Here is a 22,292-nt window from a genome sequence, read left to right on the forward strand (position 1 = left end):
CACTGTGTGTATTATCCCTGTACTGTGACATCACTGTGTGTATTATCCTGTACTGTGACATCACTGTGTGTATTATCCTGTACTGTGACATCACTGTGTGTATTATCCTGTACTGTGACATCACTGTGTGTATTATCCTGTACTGTGACATCACTGTGTGTATTATCCTGTACTGTGACATCACTGTGTGTATTATCCTGTACTGTGACATCACTGTGTGTATTATCCTGTACTGTGACATCACTGTGTGTATTATCCCTGTACTGTGACATCACTGTGTGTATTATCCTGTACTGTGACATCACTGTGAGTATTATCCTGTACTGTGACATCACTGTGTGTATTATCCCTGTACTGTGACATCACTGTGTGTATTATCCCTGTACTGTGACATCACTGTGTGTATTATCCCTGTACTGTGACATCACTGTGTGTATTATCCCTGTACTGTGACATCACTGTGTGTATTATCCCTGTACTGTGACATCACTGTGTGTATTATCCTGTACTGTGACATCACTGTGTGTATTATCCTGTACTGTGACATCACTGTGAGTATTATCCTGTACTGTGACATCACTGTGTGTATTATCCCTGTACTGTGACATCACTGTGTGTATTATCCCTGTACTGTGACATCACTGTGTGTATTATCCCTGTACTGTGACATCACTGTGTGTATTATCTCTGTACTGTGACATCACTGTGTGTATTATCCTGTACTGTGACATCACTGTGTGTATTATCTCTGTACTGTGACATCACTGTGTGTATTATCCTGTACTAAGACATCACTGTGTGTATTATCTCTGTACTGTGACATCACTGTGTGTATTATCCTGTACTGTGACATCACTGTGTGTATTATCCTGTACTGTGACATCACTGTATGTATTATCCTGTACTGTGACATCACTGTGTGTATTATCTCTGTACTATGACATCACTGTGTGTATTATCCTGTACTGTGACATCACTGTGTGTATTATCCCTGTACTGTGACATCACTGTGTGTATTATCCTGTACTGTGACATCACTGTGTGTATTATCCTGTACTATGACATCACTGTGTGTATTATCCTGTACTGTGACATCACTGTGTGTATTATCTCTGTACTGTGACATCACTGTGTGTATTATCCTGTACTGTGACATCACTGTGTGTATTATCTCTGTACTGTGACATCACTGTGTGTATTATCCTGTACTGAGACATCACTGTGTGTATTATCCTGTACTGTGACATCACTGTATGTATTATCCTGTACTGTGACATCACTGTGTGTATTATCTCTGTACTGTGACATCACTGTGTGTATTATCCTGTACTGTGACATCACTGTGTGTATTATCTCTGTACTGTGACATCACTGTGTGTATTATCCTGTACTGTGACATCACTGTGTGTATTATCCTGTACTGTGACATCACTGTATGTATTATCCTGTACTGTGACATCACTGTGTGTATTATCTCTGTACTGTGACATCACTGTGTGTATTATCCTGTACTGTGACATCACTGTGTGTATTATCTCTGTACTGTGACATCACTGTGTGTATTATCTTGTACTGTGACATCACTGTGTGTATTATCCTGTACTGTGACATCACTGTGTGTATTATCCCTGTACTGTGACATCACTGTGTGTATTATCCTGTACTGTGACATCACTGTGAGTATTATCCTGTACTGTGACATCACTGTGTGTATTATCCCTGTACTGTGACATCACTGTGTGTATTATCCCTGTACTGTGACATCACTGTGTGTATTATCCCTGTACTGTGACATCACTGTGTGTATTATCCCTGTACTGTGACATCACTGTGTGTATTATCCTGTACTGTGACATCACTGTGTGTATTATCCTGTACTGTGACATCACTGTGTGTATTATCCCTGTACTGTGACATCACTGTGTGTATTATCCTGTACTGTGACATCACTGTGTGTATTATCCTGTACTGTGACATCACTGTGTGTATTATCCTGTACTATGACATCACTGTGTGTATTATCCTGTACTGTGACATCACTGTGTGTATTATCTCTGTACTGTGACATCACTGTGTGTATTATCCTGTACTGTGACATCACTGTGTGTATTATCTCTGTACTGTGACATCACTGTGTGTATTATCCTGTACTGAGACATCACTGTGTGTATTATCTCTGTACTGTGACATCACTGTGTGTATTATCCTGTACTGTGACATCACTGTGTGTATTATCCTGTACTGTGACATCACTGTATGTATTATCCTGTACTGTGACATCACTGTGTGTATTATCTCTGTACTGTGACATCACTGTGTGTATTATCCTGTACTGTGACATCACTGTGTGTATTATCCCTGTACTGTGACATCACTGTGTGTATTATCTCTGTACTGTGACATCACTGTGTGTATTATCTCTGTACTGTGACATCACTGTGTGTATTATCTCTGTACTGTGACATCACTGTGTGTATTATCCCTGTACTGTGACATCACTGTGTGTATTATCTCTGTACTGTGACATCACTGTGTGTATTATCCTGTACTGTGACATCACTGTGTGTATTATCCTGTACTGTGACATCACTGTGTATTATCCCTGTATGTGACATCACTGTGTGTATTATCCTGTACTGTGACATCACTGTGTGTATTATCTCTGTACTGTGACATCACTGTGTGTATTATCTCTGTACTGTGACATCACTGTGTGTATTATCCTGTACTGTGACATCACTGTGTGTATTATCTCTGTACTGTGACATCACTGTGTGTATTATCTGTACTGTGACATCACTGTGTGTATTATCCCTGTACTGTGACATCACTGTGTGTATTATCTCTGTACTGTGACATCACTGTGTGTATTATCCTGTACTGTGACATCACTGTGTGTATTATCCTGTACTGTGACATCACTGTATGTATTATCCTGTACTGTGACATCACTGTGTGTATTATCTCTGTACTGTGACATCACTGTGTGTATTATCCCTGTACTGTGACATCACTGTGTGTATTATCCTGTACTGTGACATCACTGTGTGTATTATCTCTGTACTGTGACATCACTGTGTGTATTATCCTGTACTGTGACATCACTGTGTGTATTATCTCTGTACTGTGACATCACTGTGTGTATTATCTCTGTACTGTGACATCACTGTGTGTATTATCCTGTACTGTGACATCACTGTGTGTATTATCCTGTACTGTGACATCACTGTATGTATAATCCTGTACTGTGACATCACTGTGTGTATTATCCTGTACTGTGACATCACTGTGTGTATTATCCTGTACTGTGACATCACTGTGTGTATTATCCTGTACTGTGACATCACTGTGTGTATTATCTCTGTACTGTGACATCACTGTGTGTATTATCTCTGTACTGTGACATCACTGTGTGTATTATCCCTGTACTGTGACATCACTGTGTGTATTATCTCTGTACTGTGACATCACTGTGTGTATTATCCTGTACTGTGACATCACTGTGTATTATCCCTGTATGTGACATCACTGTGTGTATTATCTCTGTACTGTGACATCACTGTGTGTATTATCTCTGTACTGTGACATCACTGTGTGTATTATCCTGTACTGTGACATCACTGTGTGTATTATCTCTGTACTGTGACATCACTGTGTGTATTATCTGTACTGTGACATCACTGTGTGTATTATCCCTGTACTGTGACATCACTGTGTGTATTATCCTGTACTGTGACATCACTGTGTGTATTATCCTGTACTGTGACATCACTGTGTGTATTATCCTGTACTGTGACATCACTGTGTGTATTATCTCTGTACTGTGACATCACTGTGTGTATTATCCCTGTACTGTGACATCACTGTGTGTATTATCCTGTACTGTGACATCACTGTGTGTATTATCCTGTACTGTGACATCACTGTGTGTATTATCTCTGTACTGTGACATCACTGTGTGTATTATCTGTACTGTGACATCACTGTGTGTATTATCCCTGTACTGTGACATCACTGTGTGTATTATCTCTGTACTGTGACATCACTGTGTGTATTATCCTGTACTGTGACATCACTGTGTGTATTATCCTGTACTGTGACATCACTGTATGTATTATCCTGTACTGTGACATCACTGTGTGTATTATCTCTGTACTGTGACATCACTGTGTGTATTATCCCTGTACTGTGACATCACTGTGTGTATTATCCTGTACTGTGACATCACTGTGTGTATTATCTCTGTACTGTGACATCACTGTGTGTATTATCCTGTACTGTGACATCACTGTGTGTATTATCTCTGTACTGTGACATCACTGTGTGTATTATCTCTGTACTGTGACATCACTGTGTGTATTATCCTGTACTGTGACATCACTGTGTGTATTATCCTGTACTGTGACATCACTGTATGTATAATCCTGTACTGTGACATCACTGTGTGTATTATCTCTGTACTGTGACATCACTGTGTGTATTATCTCTGTACTGTGACATCACTGTGTGTATTATCTCTGTACTGTGACATCACTGTGTGTATTATCTCTGTACTGTGACATCACTGTGTGTATTATCTCTGTACTGTGACATCACTGTGTGTATTATCCTGTACTGTGACATCACTGTGTATTATCTCTGTACTGTGACATCACTGTGTGTATTATCTCTGTACTGTGACATCACTGTGTGTATTATCCTGTACTGTGACATCACTGTGTGTATTATCCCTGTACTGTGACATCACTGTGTGTATTATCTCTGTACTGTGACATCACTGTGTGTATTATCTCTGTACTGTGACATCACTGTGTGTATTATCCCTGTACTGTGACATCACTGTGTGTATTATCTCTGTACTGTGACATCACTGTGTGTATTATCCTGTACTGTGACATCACTGTGTGTATTATCCTGTACTGTGACATCACTGTGTATTATCCCTGTATGTGACATCACTGTGTGTATTATCCTGTACTGTGACATCACTGTGTGTATTATCTCTGTACTGTGACATCACTGTGTGTATTATCTCTGTACTGTGACATCACTGTGTGTATTATCCTGTACTGTGACATCACTGTGTGTATTATCTCTGTACTGTGACATCACTGTGTGTATTATCTGTACTGTGACATCACTGTGTGTATTATCCCTGTACTGTGACATCACTGTGTGTATTATCTCTGTACTGTGACATCACTGTGTGTATTATCCTGTACTGTGACATCACTGTGTGTATTATCCTGTACTGTGACATCACTGTGTGTATTATCCTGTACTGTGACATCACTGTGTGTATTATCTCTGTACTGTGACATCACTGTGTGTATTATCCCTGTACTGTGACATCACTGTGTGTATTATCCTGTACTGTGACATCACTGTGTGTATTATCCTGTACTGTGACATCACTGTGTGTATTATCTCTGTACTGTGACATCACTGTGTGTATTATCTGTACTGTGACATCACTGTGTGTATTATCCCTGTACTGTGACATCACTGTGTGTATTATCTCTGTACTGTGACATCACTGTGTGTATTATCCTGTACTGTGACATCACTGTGTGTATTATCCTGTACTGTGACATCACTGTATGTATTATCCTGTACTGTGACATCACTGTGTGTATTATCTCTGTACTGTGACATCACTGTGTGTATTATCCCTGTACTGTGACATCACTGTGTGTATTATCCTGTACTGTGACATCACTGTGTGTATTATCTCTGTACTGTGACATCACTGTGTGTATTATCCTGTACTGTGACATCACTGTGTGTATTATCTCTGTACTGTGACATCACTGTGTGTATTATCTCTGTACTGTGACATCACTGTGTGTATTATCCTGTACTGTGACATCACTGTGTGTATTATCCTGTACTGTGACATCACTGTATGTATAATCCTGTACTGTGACATCACTGTGTGTATTATCTCTGTACTGTGACATCACTGTGTGTATTATCTCTGTACTGTGACATCACTGTGTGTCATTATCCTGTACTGTGACATCACTGTGTGTATTATCTCTGTACTGTGACATCACTGTGTGTATTATCTCTGTACTGTGACATCACTGTGTGTATTATCCTGTACTGTGACATCACTGTGTGTATTATCCCTGTACTGTGACATCACTGTGTGTATTATCTCTGTACTGTGACATCACTGTGTGTATTATCTCTGTACTGTGACATCACTGTGTGTATTATCCCTGTACTGTGACATCACTGTGTGTATTATCTCTGTACTGTGACATCACTGTGTGTATTATCCTGTACTGTGACATCACTGTGTGTATTATCCTGTACTGTGACATCACTGTGTATTATCCCTGTATGTGACATCACTGTGTGTATTATCTCTGTACTGTGACATCACTGTGTGTATTATCCCTGTACTGTGACATCACTGTGTGTATTATCTCTGTACTGTGACATCACTGTGTGTATTATCCTGTACTGTGACATCACTGTGTGTATTATCTCTGTACTGTGACATCACTGTGTGTATTATCTCTGTACTGTGACATCACTGTGTGTATTATCTCTGTACTGTGACATCACTGTGTGTATTATCCTGTACTGTGACATCACTGTGTGTATTATCCTGTACTGTGACATCACTGTGTGTATTATCTCTGTACTGTGACATCACTGTGTGTATTATCTCTGTACTGTGACATCACTGTGTGTATTATCCCTGTACTGTGACATCACTGTGTGTATTATCTCTGTACTGTGACATCACTGTGTGTATTATCCTGTACTGTGACATCACTGTGTGTATTATCCTGTACTGTGACATCACTGTGTATTATCCCTGTATGTGACATCACTGTGTGTATTATCCTGTACTGTGACATCACTGTGTGTATTATCTCTGTACTGTGACATCACTGTGTGTATTATCTCTGTACTGTGACATCACTGTGTGTATTATCCTGTACTGTGACATCACTGTGTGTATTATCTCTGTACTGTGACATCACTGTGTGTATTATCCCTGTACTGTGACATCACTGTGTGTATTATCTCTGTACTGTGACATCACTGTGTGTATTATCCTGTACTGTGACATCACTGTGTGTATTATCCTGTACTGTGACATCACTGTGTGTATTATCCTGTACTGTGACATCACTGTGTGTATTATCTCTGTACTGTGACATCACTGTGTGTATTATCCTGTACTGTGACATCACTGTGTGTATTATCTCTGTACTGTGACATCACTGTGTGTATTATCCTGTACTGTGACATCACTGTGTGTATTATCTCTGTACTGTGACATCACTGTGTGTATTATCTCTGTACTGTGACATCACTGTGTGTATTATCCTGTACTGTGACATCACTGTGTTATTATCCCTGTACTGTGACATCACTGTGTGTATTATCCTGTACTGTGACATCACTGTGTGTATTATCCTGTACTGTGACATCACTGTGTGTATTATCTCTGTACTGTGACATCACTGTGTGTATTATCCTGTACTGTGACATCACTGTGTGTATTATCCTGTACTGTGACATCACTGTGTGTATTATCCTGTACTGTGACATCACTGTGTGTATTATCCTGTACTGTGACATCACTGTGTGTATTATCCTGTACTGTGACATCACTGTGTGTATTATCTCTGTACTGTGACATCACTGTGTGTATTATCCTGTACTGTGACATCACTGTGTGTATTATCCCTGTATGTGACATCACTGTGTGTATTATCCTGTACTGTGACATCACTGTGTGTATTATCTCTATACTGTGACATCACTGTGTGTATTATCCTGTACTGTGACATCACTGTGTATTATCCCTGTATTGTGACATCACTGTGTGTATTATCCTGTACTGAGACATCACTGTGTGTATTATCCTGTACTGTGACATCACTGTGTGTATTATCCTGTACTGTGACATCACTGTGTGTATTATCCTGTACTGTGACATCACTGTGTGTATTATCCTGTACTGTGACATCACTGTGTGTATTATCTCTGTACTGTGACATCACTGTGTGTATTATCTCTGTACTGTGACATCACTGTGTGTATTATCCTGTACTGTGACATCACTGTGTGTATTATCTCTGTACTGTGACATCACTGTGTGTATTATCTCTGTACTGTGACATCACTGTGTGTATTATCCTGTACTGTGACATCACTGTGTGTATTATCCCTGTACTGTGACATCACTGTGTGTATTATCTCGTACTGTGACATCACTGTGTGTATTATCTCTGTACTGTGACATCACTGTGTGTATTATCCCTGTACTGTGACATCACTGTTTGTATTATCTCTGTACTGTGACATCACTGTGTGTATTATCCTGTACTGTGACATCACTGTGTGTATTATCCTGTACTGTGACATCACTGTGTGTATTATCTCTGTACTGTGACATCACTGTGTGTATTATCTGTACTGTGACATCACTGTGTGTATTATCCTGTACTGTGACATCACTGAGTGTATTATCTCTGTACTGTGACATCACTGTGTGTATTGTCTCTGTACTGTGACATCACTGTGTGTATTATCCTGTACTGTGACATCACTGTGTGTATTATCCCTGTACTGTGACATCACTGTGTGTATTATCCTGTACTGTGACATCACTGTGTATTATCCCTGTATGTGACATCACTGTGTGTATTAATCTGTACTGTGACATCACTGTGTGTATTATCCTGTACTGTGACATCACTGTGTGTATTATCCTGTACTGTGACATCACTGTGTATTATCCCTGTACTGTGACATCACTGTGTGTATTATCCTGTACTGTGACATCACTGTGTGTATTATCTCTGTACTGTGACATCACTGTGTGTATTATCTCTGTACTGTGACATCACTGTGTGTATTATCCTGTACTGTGACATCACTGTGTGTATTATCTCTGTACTGTGACATCACTGTGTGTATTATCCTGTACTGTGACATCACTGTGTGTATTATCCCTGTACTGTGACATCACTGTGTGTATTATCTCTGTACTGTGACATCACTGTGTGTATTATCCTGTACTGTGACATCACTGTGTGTATTATCCTGTACTGTGACATCACTGTGTGTATTATCCTGTACTGTGACATCACTGTGTGTATTATCCTGTACTGTGACATCACTGTGTGTATTATCCTGTACTGTGACATCACTGTGTGTATTATCCTGTACTGTGACATCACTGTGTGTATTATCTCTGTACTGTGACATCACTGTGTGTATTATCCTGTACTGTGACATCACTGTGTGTATTATCTCTGTACTGGACATCACTGTTTTCTGTACTGTGACATCACTGTGTGTATTATCTCTGTACTGTGACATCACTGTGTGTATTATCCTGTACTGTGACATCACTGTGTATCCTGTTGAATCCTGTTCTGTGACATCACTGTGTGTATTATCCTGTATGTGACATCACTGTGTGTATTATCCTGTACTGTGACATCACTGTGTGTATTATCTGTACTGTCATCACTGGGTTATCTGTACTGGACATCACTGTGTGTAGTTTATCCTGTTGGACATCACTGGTGTATCCTGTACTGTGACATCACTGTGTGTATTATCCTGTACTGTGACATCACTGTGTGTATTATCCTGTACTGTGACATCACTGTGTGTATTATCCTGTACTGTGACATCACTGTGTGTATTATCCTGACTGTGACATCACTGTGTTATTATCTCTGTACTGTGACATCACTGTGTGTATTATCTCTGTACTGTGACATCACTGTGTGTATTATCCTGTACTGTGACATCACTGTGTGTATTATCTCTGTACTGTGACATCACTGTGTGTATTATCCTGTACTGTGACATCACTGTGTGTATTATCCTGTACTGTGACATCACTGTGTGTATTATCCCTGTACTGTGACATCACTGTGTGTATTATCCTGTACTGTGACATCACTGTGTGTATTATCTCTGTACTGTGACATCACTGTGTGTATTATCTCTGTACTGTGACATCACTGTGTGTATTATCTCTGTACTGTGACATCACTGTGTGTATTATCTGTACTGTGACATCACTGTGTGTATTATCTGTACTGTGACATCACTGTGTTTCGTATGTGACATCATTGTGTATTCTGTACTGTGACATCACTGTGTTTGTATTATCTGTACTGTGACATCACTGTTCTGTTGTGACATCACTTGTTTACACTGTGACATCACTGTGTGTATTATCCTGTACTGTGACATCACTGTGTGTATTATCTTGATCCTGTTCTGTTGTGACATCACTGTGTGTTATCTTACTGTGACATCACTGTGTGTTTATCACTGTACTGTGACATCACTTTCTGTACTGTGACATCACTGTGTGTATTATCCTGTACTGTGACATCACTGTGTGTATTATCCTGTACTGTGACATCACTGTGTGTATTATCCTGTACTGTGACATCACTGTGTGTATTATCTGTACTGTGACATCACTGTGTGTATTATCTCTGTACTGTGGACATCACTGTGTGTATTATCCTGTACTGTGACATCACTGTTGTATTATCCTGTACTGTGACATCACTGTGTGTATTATCTCTGTTACTGTGACATCACTGTGTGTATTATCCTGTACTGTGACATCACTGTGTGTATTATCCTGTACTGTGACATCACTGTGTGTATTATCTCTGTACTGTGACATCACTGTGTATTCCGTACTGTGCACACTGTGTGTATTATCCTGTACTGTGACATCACTAGTGTGTATTATCTCTGTACTGTGACATCACTGTGTGTATTATCCTGTACTGTGACATCACTGTGTGTATTATCCTGTACTGTGACATCACTGTGTGTATTATCCTGTACTGTGACATCACTGTGTGTATTATCCTGTACTGTGACATCACTGTGTGTATTATCCTGTACTGTGACATCACTGTGTGTATTATCCTGTACTGTGACATCACTGTGTGTATTATCCTGTACTGTGACATCACTGTGTGTATTATCTCTGTACTGTGACATCACTGTGTGTATTATCCTGTACTGTGACATCACTGTGTGTATTATCCCTGTACTGTGACATCACTGTGTGTATTATCTCTGTACTGTGACATCACTGTGTGTATTATCCTGTACTGTGACATCACTGTGTGTATTATCCTGTACTGTGACATCACTGTGTGTATTATCCTGTACTGTGACATCACTGTGTGTATTATCTCTGTACTGTGACATCACTGTGTGTATTATCCCTGTACTGTGACATCACTGTGTGTATTATCCTGTACTGTGACATCACTGTGTGTATTATCCTGTACTGTGACATCACTGTGTGTATTATCTCTGTACTGTGACATCACTGTGTGTATTATCTGTACTGTGACATCACTGTGTGTATTATCCTGTACTGTGACATCACTGTGTGTATTATCTCTGTACTGTGACATCACTGTGTGTATTATCCTGTACTGTGACATCACTGTGTGTATTATCCTGTACTGTGACATCACTGTGTGTATTATCCTGTACTGTGACATCACTGTGTGTATTATCTCTGTACTGTGACATCACTGTGTGTATTATCCTGTACTGTGACATCACTGTGTGTATTATCCTGTACTGTGACATCACTGTGTGTATTATCTCTGTACTGTGACATCACTGTGTGTATTATCCTGTACTGTGACATCACTGTGTGTATTATCCTGTACTGTGACATCACTGTGTGTATTATCTCTGTACTGTGACATCACTGTGTGTATTATCCTGTACTGTGACATCACTGTGTGTATTATCCTGTACTGTGACATCACTGTGTGTATTATCCTGTACTGTGACATCACTGTGTGTATTATCTCTGTACTGTGACATCACTGTGTGTATTATCTCTGTACTGTGACATCACTGTGTGTATTATCCTGTACTGTGACATCACTGTGTGTATTATCTCTGTACTGTGACATCACTGTGTGTATTATCTCTGTACTGTGACATCACTGTGTGTATTATCCTGTACTGTGACATCACTGTGTGTATTATCCTGTACTGTGACATCACTGTGTGTATTATCTCTGTACTGTGACATCACTGTGTGTATTATCTCTGTACTGTGACATCACTGTGTGTATTATCCTGTACTGTGACATCACTGTGTGTATTATCCTGTACTGTGACATCACTGTGTGTATTATCTCTGTACTGTGACATCACTGTGTGTATTATCTCTGTACTGTGACATCACTGTGTGTATTATCCTGTACTGTGACATCACTGTGTGTATTATCCTGTACTGTGACATCACTGTGTGTATTATCTCTGTACTGTGACATCACTGTGTGTATTATCTCTGTACTGTGACATCACTGTGTGTATTATCTCTGTACTGTGACATCACTGTGTGTATTATCCTGTACTGTGACATCACTGTGTGTATTATCTCTGTACTGTGACATCACTGTGTGTATTATCCTGTACTGTGACATCACTGTGTGTATTATCCTGTACTGTGACATCACTGTGTGTATTATCTCTGTACTGTGACATCACTGTGTGTATTATCCTGTACTGTGACATCACTGTGTGTATTATCTCTGTACTGTGACATCACTGTGTGTATTATCCTGTACTGTGACATCACTGTGTGTATTATCCTGTACTGTGACATCACTGTGTGTATTATCTCTGTACTGTGACATCACTGTGTGTATTATCCTGTACTGTGACATCACTGTGTGTATTATCTCTGTACTGTGACATCACTGTGTGTATTATCCTGTACTGTGACATCACTGTGTGTATTATCCTGTACTGTGACATCACTGTGTGTATTATCTCTGTACTGTGACATCACTGTGTGTATTATCCTGTACTGTGACATCACTGTGTGTATTATCCTGTACTGTGACATCACTGTGTGTATTATCTCTGTACTGTGACATCACTGTGTGTATTATCCTGTACTGTGACATCACTGTGTGTATTATCTCTGTACTGTGACATCACTGTGTGTATTATCCTGTACTGTGACATCACTGTGTGTATTATCTCTGTACTGTGACATCACTGTGTGTATTATCCTGTACTGTGACATCACTGTGTGTATTATCTCTGTACTGTGACATCACTGTGTGTATTATCTCTGTACTGTGACATCACTGTGTGTATTATCCTGTACTGTGACATCACTGTGTGTATTATCCTGTACTGTGACATCACTGTGTGTATTATCTCTGTACTGTGACATCACTGTGTGTATTATCCTGTACTGTGACATCACTGTGTGTATTATCCTGTACTGTGACATCACTGTGTGTATTATCCTGTACTGTGACATCACTGTGTGTATTATCCTGTACTGTGACATCACTTGTGTATTATCTCTGTACTGTGACATCACTGTGTGTATTATCCTGTACTGTGACATCACTGTGTGTATTATCCTGTACTGTGACATCACTGTGTGTATTATCTCTGTACTGTGACATCACTGTGTGTATTATCCTGTACTGTGACATCACTGTGTGTATTATCCTGTACTGTGACATCACTGTGTGTATTATCCTGTACTGTGACATCACTGTGTGTATTATCCTGTACTGTGACATCACTGTGTGTATTATCCTGTACTGTGACATCACTGTGTGTATTATCCTGTACTGTGACATCACTGTGTGTATTATCCTGTACTGTGACATCACTGTGTATTATCCCTGTACTGTGACATCACTGTGTGTATTATCTCTGTACTGTGACATCACTGTGTGTATTATCCTGTACTGTGACATCACTGTGTGTATTATCTCTGTACTGTGACATCACTGTGTGTATTATCCTGTACTGTGACATCACTGTGTGTATTATCGAGACATCACTGTGTGTATTATCCTGTACTGTGACATCACTGTGTATTATCCCTGTATGTGACATCACTGTGTGTATTATCCTGTACTGTGACATCACTGTGTGTATTATCCTGTACTGTGACATCACTGTGTGTATTATCTCTGTACTGTGACATCACTGTGTGTATTATCCTGTACTGTGACATCACTGTGTGTATTATCCTGTACTGTGACATCATTGTGTGTATTATCTCTGTACTGTGACATCACTGTGTGTATTATCCTGTACTGAGACATCACTGTGTGTATTATCCTGTACTGTGACATCACTGTGTGTATTATCCCTGTATGTGACATCACTGTGTGTATTATCCCTGTATGTGACATCACTGTGTGTATTATCCTGTACTGTGACATCACTGTGTGTATTATCTCTGTACTGTGACATCACTGTGTATTATCCTGTACTGTGACATCACTGTGTGTATTATGCTGTACTGTGACATCACTGTGTGTATTATCTCTGTACTGTGACATCACTGTGTGTATTATCCTGTACTGTGACATCACTGTGTGTATTATCCTGTACTGTGACATCACTGTGTGTATTATCCTGTACTGTGACATCACTGTGTGTATTATCTCTGTACTGTGACATCACTGTGTGTATTATCCTGTACTGTGACATCACTGTGTGTATTATCCTGTACTGTGACATCACTGTGTGTATTATCCTGTACTGTGACATCATTGTGTGTATTATCTCTGTACTGTAACATCACTGTGTGTATTATCCTGTACTGAGACATCACTGTGTGTATTATCCTGTACTGTGACATCACTGTGTGTATTATCCTGTACTGTGACATCACTGTGTGTATTATCCTGTACTGTGACATCACTGTGTGTATTATCTCTGTACTATGACATCACTGTGTGTATTATCTCTGTACTGTGACATCACTGTGTGTATTATCCCTGTACTGTGACATCACTGTGTGTATTATCTCTGTACTGTGACATCACTGTGTGTATTATCCTGTACTGTGACATCACTGTGTGTATTATCCCGTACTGTGACATCACTGTGTGTATTATCTCTGTACTGTGACATCACTGTGTGTATTATCCCTGTACTGTGACATCACTGTGTGTATTATCTCTGTACTGTGACATCACTGTGTGTATTATCCTGTACTGTGACATCACTGTGTGTATTATCCTGTACTGTGACATCACTGTGTGTATTATCTCTGTCCTGTGACATCACTGTGTGTATTATCTGTACTGTGACATCACTGTGTGTATTATCCCTGTACTGTGACATCACTGTGTGTATTATCTCTGTACTGTGACATCACTGTGTGTATTATCTCTGTACTGTGACATCACTGTGTGTATTATCCTGTACTGTGACATCACTGTGTGTATTATCCCTGTACTGTGACATCACTGTGTGTATTATCTCTGTACTGTGACATCACTGTGTGTATTATCTCTGTACTGTGACATCACTGTGTGTATTATCCTGTACTGTGACATCACTGTGTGTATTATCTCTGTACTGTGACATCACTGTGTGTATTATCCTGTACTGTGACATCACTGTGTATTATCCCTGTACTGTCACATCACTGTGTGTATTATCCTGTACTGTGACATCACTGTGTGTATTATCTCTGTACTGTGACATCACTGTGTGTATTATCTCTGTACTGTGACATCACTGTGTGTATTATCCTGTACTGTGACATCACTGTGTGTATTATCTCTGTACTGTGACATCACTGTGTGTATTATCTGTACTGTGACATCACTGTGTGTATTATCCCTGTACTGTGACATCACTGTGTGTATTATCTCTGTACTGTGACATCACTGTGTGTATTATCCTGTACTGTGACATCACTGTGTGTATTATCCTGTACTGTGACATCACTGTGTGTATTATCCTGTACTGTGACATCACTGTGTGTATTATCTCTGTACTGTGACATCACTGATGTGTATTATCCTGTACTGTGACATCACTGTGTGTATTATCCTGTACTGTGACATCACTGTGTGTATTATCTCTGTACTGTGACATCACTGTGTGTATTATCCCTGTACTGTGACATCACTGTGTGTATTATCTCTGTACTGTGACATCACTGTGTGTATTATCCTGTACTGTGACATCACTGTGTGTATTATCTCTGTACTGTGACATCACTGTGTGTATTATCCTGTACTGTGACATCACTGTGTGTATTATCCTATACTGTGACATCACTGTGTGTATTATCTCTGTACTGTGACATCACTGTGTGTATTATCTCTGTACTGTGACATCACTGTGTGTATTATCCTGTACTGTGACATCACTGTGTGTATTATCCCTGTATGTGACATCACTGTGTGTATTATCCTGTACTGTGACATCACTGTGTGTATTATCCTGTACTGTGACATCACTGTGTGTATTATCTCTGTACTGTGACATCACTGTGTGTATTATCCTGTACTGTGACATCACTGTGTGTATTATCCTGTACTGTGACATCACTGTGTGTATTATCCTGTACTGTGACATCACTGTGTGTATTATCCTGTACTGTGACATCACTGTGTGTATTATCTCTGTACTGTGACATCACTGTGTGTATTATCCTGTACTGTGACATCACTGTGTGTATTATCCTGTACTGTGACATCACTGTGTGTATTATCCTGTACTGTGACATCATTGTGTGTATTATCTCTGTACTGTGACATCACAGTGTGTATTATCCTGTACTGTGACATCACTGTGTGTATTATCCTGTACTGAGACATCACTGTGTGTTTTATCCTGTACTGTGACATCATTGTGTGTATTATCCCTGTATGTGACATCACTGTGTGTATTATCCTGTACTGTGACATCACTGTGTGTATTATCCTGTACTGTGACATCACTGTGTGTATTATCCTGTACTGTGACATCACTGTGTGTATTATCCCTGTATGTGACATCACTGTGTGTATTATCCTGTACTGTGACATCACTGTGTGTATTATCTCTGTACTGTGACATCACTGTGTGTATTATCCTGTACTGTGACATCACTGTGTATTATCCCTGTATGTGACATCACTGTGTGTATTATCCTGTACTGTGACATCACTGTGTGTATTATCTCTGTACTGTGACATCACTGTGTGTATTATCCTGTACTGTGACATCACTGTGTGTATTATCTCTGTACTGTGACATCACTGTGTGTATTATCCTGTACTGTGACATCACTGTGTGTATTATCCTGTACTGTGACATCACTGTGTGTATTATCCTGTACTGTGACATCACTGTGTGTATTATCCTGTACTGTGACATCACTGTGTGTATTATCTCTGTACTGTGACATCACTGTGTGTATTATCCTGTACTGTGACATCACTGTGTGTATTATCCTGTACTGTGACATCACTGTGTGTATTATCCTGTACTGTGACATCATTGTGTGTATTATCTCTGTACTGTGACATCACTGTGTGTATTATCCCTGTACTGTGACATCACTGTGTGTATTATCCTGTACTGTGACATCACTGTGTGTATTATCCCTGTACTGTGACATCACTGTGTGTATTATCTCTGTACTGTGACATCACTGTGTGTATTATCTCTGTACTGTGACATCACTGTGTGTATTATCCCTGTACTGTGACATCACTGTGTGTATTATCTCTGTACTGTGACATCACTGTGTGTATTATCCTGTACTGTGACATCACTGTGTGTATTATCCTGTACTGTGACATCACTGTGTGTATTATCTCTGTACTGTGACATCACTGTGTGTATTATCTGTACTGTGACATCACTGTGTGTATTATCCCTGTACTGTGACATCACTGTGTGTATTATCTCTGTACTGTGACATCACTGTGTGTATTATCCTGTACTGTGACATCACTGTGTGTATTATCCTGTACTGTGACATCACTGTGTGTATTATCCTGTACTGTGACATCACTGTGTGTTTTATCTCTGTACTGTGACATCACTGTGTGTATTATCCCTGTACTGTGACATCACTGTGTGTATTATCCTGTACTGTGACATCACTGTGTGTATTATCTCTGTACTGTGACATCACTGTGTGTATTATCCCTGTACTGTGACATCACTGTGTGTATTATCTCTGTACTGTGACATCACTGTGTGTATTATCCTGTACTGTGACATCACTGTGTGTATTATCTCTGTACTGTGACATCACTGTGTGTATTATCCCTGTACTGTGACATCACTGTGTGTATTATCCCTGTACTGTGACATCACTGTGTGTATTATCCTGTACTGTGACATCACTGTGTGTATTATCCCTGTACTGTGACATCACTGTGTGTATTATCCTGTACTGTGACATCACTGTGTATTATCCCTGTATGTGACATCACTGTGTGTATTATCCTGTACTGTGACATCACTGTGTGTATTATCCTGTACTGTGACATCACTGTGTGTATTATCTCTGTACTGTGACATCACTGTGTGTATTATCTCTGTACTGTGACATCACTGTGTGTATTATCCCTGTATGTGACATCACTGTGTGTATTATCCCTGTATGTGACATCACTGTGTGTATTATCCCTGTATGTGACATCACTGTGTGTATTATCCTGTACTGTGACATCACTGTGTGTATTATCCTGTACTGTGACATCACTGTGTGTATTATCCTGTACTGTGACATCACTGTGTGTATTATCCCTGTACTGTGATACGGATAGTTCGGTAGTTCCTCTCTGGGGTGGGTATGTGGTACTAGTATGGAAGATGAGGAAGCTTCTCTCATTTCTAGACTCCTGGGTTGTTCCTTGCTACATTATTGCCTTGTATATAACATATTACCGCCTGTTACTAGTAGGGTGCATTCACACGGAGTAAAATGGAGTGTAATTTGGAGTGTAATTTTTACACGTGTAAAAAATGTACACGTATATTTTGGAGGTTTTTTTTTACTTGTGGCATTTGCGGAACGTTTTTTGGAGCGTTTACGCGTGTAGAAAAACACGCTCCGTAAACGCTCCGTAAACGCTATGTGTAAAAAAACGCGTAAATTTTTTACACGTGTAAAAATTACACTCCAAATTACACTCCATTTTACTCCGTGTGAATGCACCCGTAGAATATTATTGCATACAGATGTTTGTATCTCTGCTCCGGACTATTTATATAGAGATATTGGTCACCTGTATTATAGCTGGCGTTCGGGCCTGTACGTTTCAGGTCACTCCTGTCATTTCTTGTCATATGTGGATAATCCTGAGTTTATGGTTTGATGTTATCTTGCAGGGAGATTGGGTTTGGCTGAAGAAATTTGAGCCCGGGGCATATCACGAACTGCGGCAGAGCACCACCAGCACATTGCGCAAGGTGAGGATACTATTGTCGGTAATATAATGGCTACCTACTAATACTATGGTGCACAAGATCATCCCGGCCTCACCTCTCACATGCTGGTGCGGCAGTAGGGGGCGCAGTCCGACTCTCCTGGCTCAGCGTAAAACCTGTGCACTAAGAGATCTTTTGGTCAAAACGTTAGGCCAAGGTTTGCCCTTAATGACAAGAAGACAAGATGCCTCTGCCATAGGGCAACCCTAGAGGGTCTACCAGCAGTAGGGTACAACCACCCAAAAACTGTTTATACATTGTATAGCGGCATTATTACTCACTGTATAGTAGTATTATTACACACTGTATAGTAGTATTATTACGTACTGTATAGTAGTATTATTACACACTGTATAGTAGTATTATTACACATCGTATAGTAGTATTATTACACACTGTATAGTAGTATTATTACATACTGTATAGTGGTATTATTACACACTGTATAGTAGTATTATTACACACTGTATAGTAGTATTATTACACATCGTATAGTAGTATTATTACACACTGTATAGTAGTATTATTACACACTGTATAGTAGTATTATTACATACTGTATAGTGGTATTATTACACACTGTATAGTAGTATTATTACACACTGTATAGTAGTATTATTACACACTGTATAGTAGTATTATTACACATCGTATAGTAGTATTATTACACACTGTATAGTAGTATTATTACACACTGTATAGTAGTATTATTACACACTGTATAGTAGTATTATTACATACTGTATAGTGGTATTATTACACACAGTATAGTAGTATTATTACACACTGTATAGTGTTATTATTACACACTGTATAGTAGTATTATTACACACTGTATAGTAGTATTATTATACACTGTATAGTAGTATTATTACATACTGTATAGTGGTATTATTACACACAGTATAGTAGTATTATTACACACTGTATAGTGGTATTATTACACACTGTATAGTAGTATTATTACACACTGTATAGTGGTATTATTACACACTGTATAGTAGTATTATTACGTACTGTATAGTAGTATTATTATACACTGTATAGTAGTATTATTACATACTGTATAGTGGTATTATTACACACAGTATAGTAGTATTATTACACACTGTATAGTGGTATTATTACACACTGTATAGTAGTATTATTACACACTGTATAGTGGTATTATTACACACTGTATAGTAGTATTATTATGTACTGTATAGTAGTATTATTACACACTGTATAGTAGTATTATTACATACTGTATAGTGGTATTATTACACACAGTATAGTAGTATTATTACACACTGTATAGTGGTATTATTACACACTGTATAGTAGTATTATTACACACTGTATAGTGGTATTATTACACGCTGTATAGTAGTATTATTACACACTGTATAGTGGTATTATTACACACTGTATAGTAGTATTATTACGTACTGTATAGTAGTATTATTACACACTGTATAGTAGTAATATTACATACTGTATAGTGGTATTATTACACACAGTATAGTAGTATTATTACACACTGTATAGTGGTATTATTACACACTGTATAGTAGTATTATTACACACTGTATAGTGGTATTATTACACACTGTATAGTAGTATTATTACGTACTGTATAGTAGTATTATTACACACTGTATAGTAGTATTATTACATACTGTATAGTGTTATTATTACACACAGTATAGTAGTATTATTACACACTGTATAGTGGTATTATTACACACAGTATAGTAGTATTATTACACACTGTATAGTGGTATTATTACACACTGTATAGTAGTATTATTACGTACTGTATAGTAGTATTATTACACACTGTATAGTAGTATTATTACGTACTGTATAGTAGTATTATTACACACTGTATAGTAGTATTATTACATACGGTATAGTGGTATTATTACACACAGTATAGTAGTATTATTACACACTGTATAGTAGTATTATTACATACTGTATAGTGGTATTATTACACACAGTATAGTAGTATTATTACACACTGTATAGTGGTATTATTACACGCTGTATAGTAGTATTATTACACACTGTATAGTGGTATTATTACACACTGTATAGTAGTATTATTACGTACTGTATAGTAGTATTATTACACACTGTATAGTAGTAATATTACATACTGTATAGTGGTATTATTACACACAGTATAGTAGTATTATTACACACTGTATAGTGGTATTATTACACACTGTATAGTAGTATTATTACACACTGTATAGTGGTATTATTACACACTGTATAGTAGTATTATTACGTACTGTATAGTAGTATTATTACACACTGTATAGTAGTATTATTACATACTGTATAGTGTTATTATTACACACAGTATAGTAGTATTATTACACACTGTATAGTGGTATTATTACACACAGTATAGTAGTATTATTACACACTGTATAGTGGTATTATTACACACTGTATAGTAGTATTATTACGTACTGTATAGTAGTATTATTACACACTGTATAGTAGTATTATTACGTACTGTATAGTAGTATTATTACACACTGTATAGTAGTATTATTACATACGGTATAGTGGTATTATTACACACAGTATAGTAGTATTATTACACACTGTATAGTAGTATTATTACATACTGTATAGTAGTATTATTACACATCATATAGTAGTATTATTACACACTGTATAGTAGTATTATTACACACTGTATAGTGGTATTATTACACACTGTATAGTAGTATTATTACACATCGTATAGTAGTATTATTACACACAGTATAGTGGTATTATTACACATCGTATAGTAGTATTATTACACACTGTATAGTGGTATTATTACACACTGTATAGTAGTATTATTACACACTGTATAGTGGTATTATTATACACTGTATAATGGTTTTATTACACATCATATAGTAGTATTATTACCCTTTGTATTGTAGTATTATTACACACTGTATAGTGGTATTATTACAAACTGTATGGTAGTATTATTACACACTGTATAGTGCTATTACTACACACTGTATAAT

At 38.2% G+C, this 22,292-nt stretch overlaps 1 protein-coding gene across 2 annotated transcripts in view; it reads left to right on the forward strand.

Annotated features, from left to right (window-relative positions):
- Nucleotides 1–22,292, forward strand: part of LOC142196068 (retinal guanylyl cyclase 2-like) — an 86,394-nt gene that overhangs the window by 28,946 nt on the left and 35,156 nt on the right. For both annotated transcript variants that reach the window (XM_075266262.1, XM_075266263.1), the window contains exon 8: nt 19,168–19,248. In XM_075266262.1, the coding sequence (XP_075122363.1) occupies nt 19,168–19,248 (81 nt within the window). The remainder of the gene's footprint in view (nt 1–19,167; nt 19,249–22,292) is intronic.

This window comes from Leptodactylus fuscus, chromosome 2, assembly GCF_031893055.1.
Source record: "Leptodactylus fuscus isolate aLepFus1 chromosome 2, aLepFus1.hap2, whole genome shotgun sequence".
Classification (NCBI taxonomy): Eukaryota; Metazoa; Chordata; class Amphibia; order Anura; family Leptodactylidae; genus Leptodactylus; species Leptodactylus fuscus.